The 2,488-nt window shown below is 31.5% G+C and overlaps 1 protein-coding gene across 1 annotated transcript; it reads right to left on the bottom strand.

The window, feature by feature from the left end:
• Positions 1 to 306: 306 nt before the first annotated feature.
• LOC112735954 (uncharacterized) lies at positions 307 to 2,223 on the bottom strand. Its single transcript, XM_025785361.2, has 2 exons — positions 1,701 to 2,223; positions 307 to 806 (listed from the first exon to the last, which is right to left on the bottom strand). The coding sequence occupies exons 1-2, from the start codon at positions 2,092 to 2,094 to the stop codon at positions 406 to 408; spliced, it is 795 nt and encodes a 264-aa protein (XP_025641146.1). The 5' UTR covers positions 2,095 to 2,223; the 3' UTR covers positions 307 to 405.
• Positions 2,224 to 2,488: the final 265 nt, after the last annotated feature.

Here is a 2,488-nt window from a genome sequence, read left to right as displayed (position 1 = left end):
TTTAGAAAAAATATAAATAATGTTACTGGTTATTTTCTTCCACAAGAGAGAATTTTTTTTCCAATCCAGACTATATTATTGTGTATATATATAAGAAAAAGGAAGACATTACTGTTATTCACCATCAAGTTGCACTCAAGAAGAAGCAAAACAGAAAGAGTAAATGCTCAAAATTAGTCACTCAGATCTTAAGTAAGAATTTAGTCTTCTAAAATTTCATCTTGCATAAAACTCAATAGTTCACATAGTATGGGTCAAACGATGCCAAGATACAGAATGAGAGAGGGACTAACATGTGCACGTGAGTTAATTTGGAAAGATCAATTTGATTTCTTGGAAGTTTAGAGTCTTATTCATAAAATCCAAAAACCTAATTTAAGCATTTACTCGGAATAAAAAAAATACTCAAGTGGGTTTCAGATCCTCAAACATTGTAGGCCACAGTCCATAATCATCATCACAATCAGAGTCGCCTTTAGCCTTATTGTACGGACTATAACCCATTGGGCTATCAACCCTTTCATCAAGAGGCCTACTTAGCCTTGGACTCCTATTATCAACCATAGCTTTTCCATCAATAGGACCAGTACTAGAAAGTCTAGGACTCTTTAGTGTGCCCAAGAACCTCCCTTCAACCAAAGGCCTATGAGCCATTATTGGACTCCTATTTGCATACATCATTCTCTCATTCATCTTCCCATCAAGAGGACCAGACAACTTCAACACCTTCCCAGTTACCATTTTGTTATGCATTGTTCTTCCATCCAATGGCCCTGACAGTGCTATGGTCCTGCTTCGTTGCATACCTATATTGCACAAATACAAATACAAATACAAAGAATTGAATATAATGTAGTATAATATAACTATATCTTTTATGAAACAATCAGTTACAAATTTTAAATAAGTTCAAGCTAACATATAGTATTTGATTTTAAAAAACATATCATCCGTGTTACTTTTTAGTATACTCTTTAGTAACCTTTCTTCTTTTTTATAAGCATTTACTCTTTTAAAGTGTGCACATGAATTAAATATGATATATTATGATACTACATGTACACGGTAATGTTTTTTTTTTTCACGAAATTAGTTACATATTTAAGTGGTTTAAACTAGCAATGGTTTATTTTAGAGACATTAGTCCCTTAGAAAATAATTTAACAAATTAACCATTGACCTTTCAAAATATTTTTGAAATTTAAGAAACGAGTGCTCTTTTTTAAATATTAACATGGTATAAATATTAAATTTGTATACACTTTTAAAAGCAGATAGATTAATTTACTTTTTATTTTATGTGTTTAATTTTAATATATTAATGATATAAAACCTTTTACGTATTACATCAAAATTAAATTTTTTCTTTAATAAAAACTAATTTTTTTAATAGTCCCAAATTAGTACTAATTTGTCAAAAAAAATAAAAATATTGTTATAAAGTAATTTATCCAAGGCTAAATCGTTAAAAGACCAATTAGGTGTATGAGTCTGTTGTTTAAAAGAAAATGTTAGAAGACTAACGTTTTTAATTAAAAAATAATAGAAAATAAAGTAATATTAACACAAATATACAAAATAACTAATTAAAAAATATCAAACAGTTAACTTGTCTGTTATTTAAGTAAAATGAAGTATTTCTGTCGAAAAAACAAAAAAACAGTAAAATGAAGTATTTGTCATTCATGATGATAGCATACCCTTCTCTCCGTCAATATGCTTCCTCATCATTGACCCTCTGCACCTCCCATGGTACCAGTTTGGCTCCGGTGTTACCATTTCCTTTGTCTCCTCTGCTTCTTGTTCATTGAACACCTGTAATTTACTCAGGCACCTCTTTAGGCATCTCTTGATTGCGCCGGAGAGAGTCTTGGTAAGTGCCGTGGCAGCGCCACTACTACCATCCTCCTTCTTTGCGAGCTTGAGAATTTCGAGCCGATGTTTGGCGACCAAAATCCCCATGCTCTGGAGGAGCTCATGGTTGAAGTGGGTTGCATCTTCCAACTGAAGCTCGTTTCGCGCAAATGCTAGGCCGTATTCGTAGACGAGAGATGGCTCAAGACTTGTCCTGGATAGCCAGGAGAACCAGTCCATGGCTTATATTGTGATGGGGGATTATGTTGTGTTAGAATGATTATATAGTATGTATCTTTTAGGGTGTATATACTCCTAAACTTTGTGGTTGGTATTGGGATTTTATAAGGTATAGGTAAAGAGTTAAAGGCTTTTGAATCAATGCATAGAGGAAAATGGGATGGTGCCGCGCGATGATACTATATATACATTAAAACAACAATTAATATCAAGAAGATATTGTTGAAATACTATTTAATCTATAAAAGTCCACTGATATACCATAAAATATACTATGGAAAATTAACTTTTAGTTTGTCAATTTTAAAATTGAAGTTTATAATTGATGATTTATTAGAGTCTAAAATTTAAGAATAAAATAATTTTAAAAAATTAACTGTATTGACTGAAAAAA

Source organism: Arachis hypogaea, chromosome 13 (genome assembly GCF_003086295.3).
Source record: "Arachis hypogaea cultivar Tifrunner chromosome 13, arahy.Tifrunner.gnm2.J5K5, whole genome shotgun sequence".
NCBI lineage: Eukaryota > Viridiplantae > Streptophyta > Magnoliopsida > Fabales > Fabaceae > Arachis > Arachis hypogaea.
Note: the sequence above shows the minus strand (reverse complement) of the source record. Positions and strands in the feature narration are given on the sequence as shown.

Bases quoted from the DNA above. Each gene is read 5' to 3' on its own strand.
- LOC112735954 (XM_025785361.2), bottom strand. From the start codon at position 2,094: ATGGACTGGTTCTCCTGGCTATCCAGGACAAGTCTTGAGCCATCTCTC. The intron at 807-1,700 runs GTATGCTATCAT...TGTGCAATATAG, and splicing joins GCATATTGACGGAGAGAAGG to GTATGCAACGAAGCAGGACC.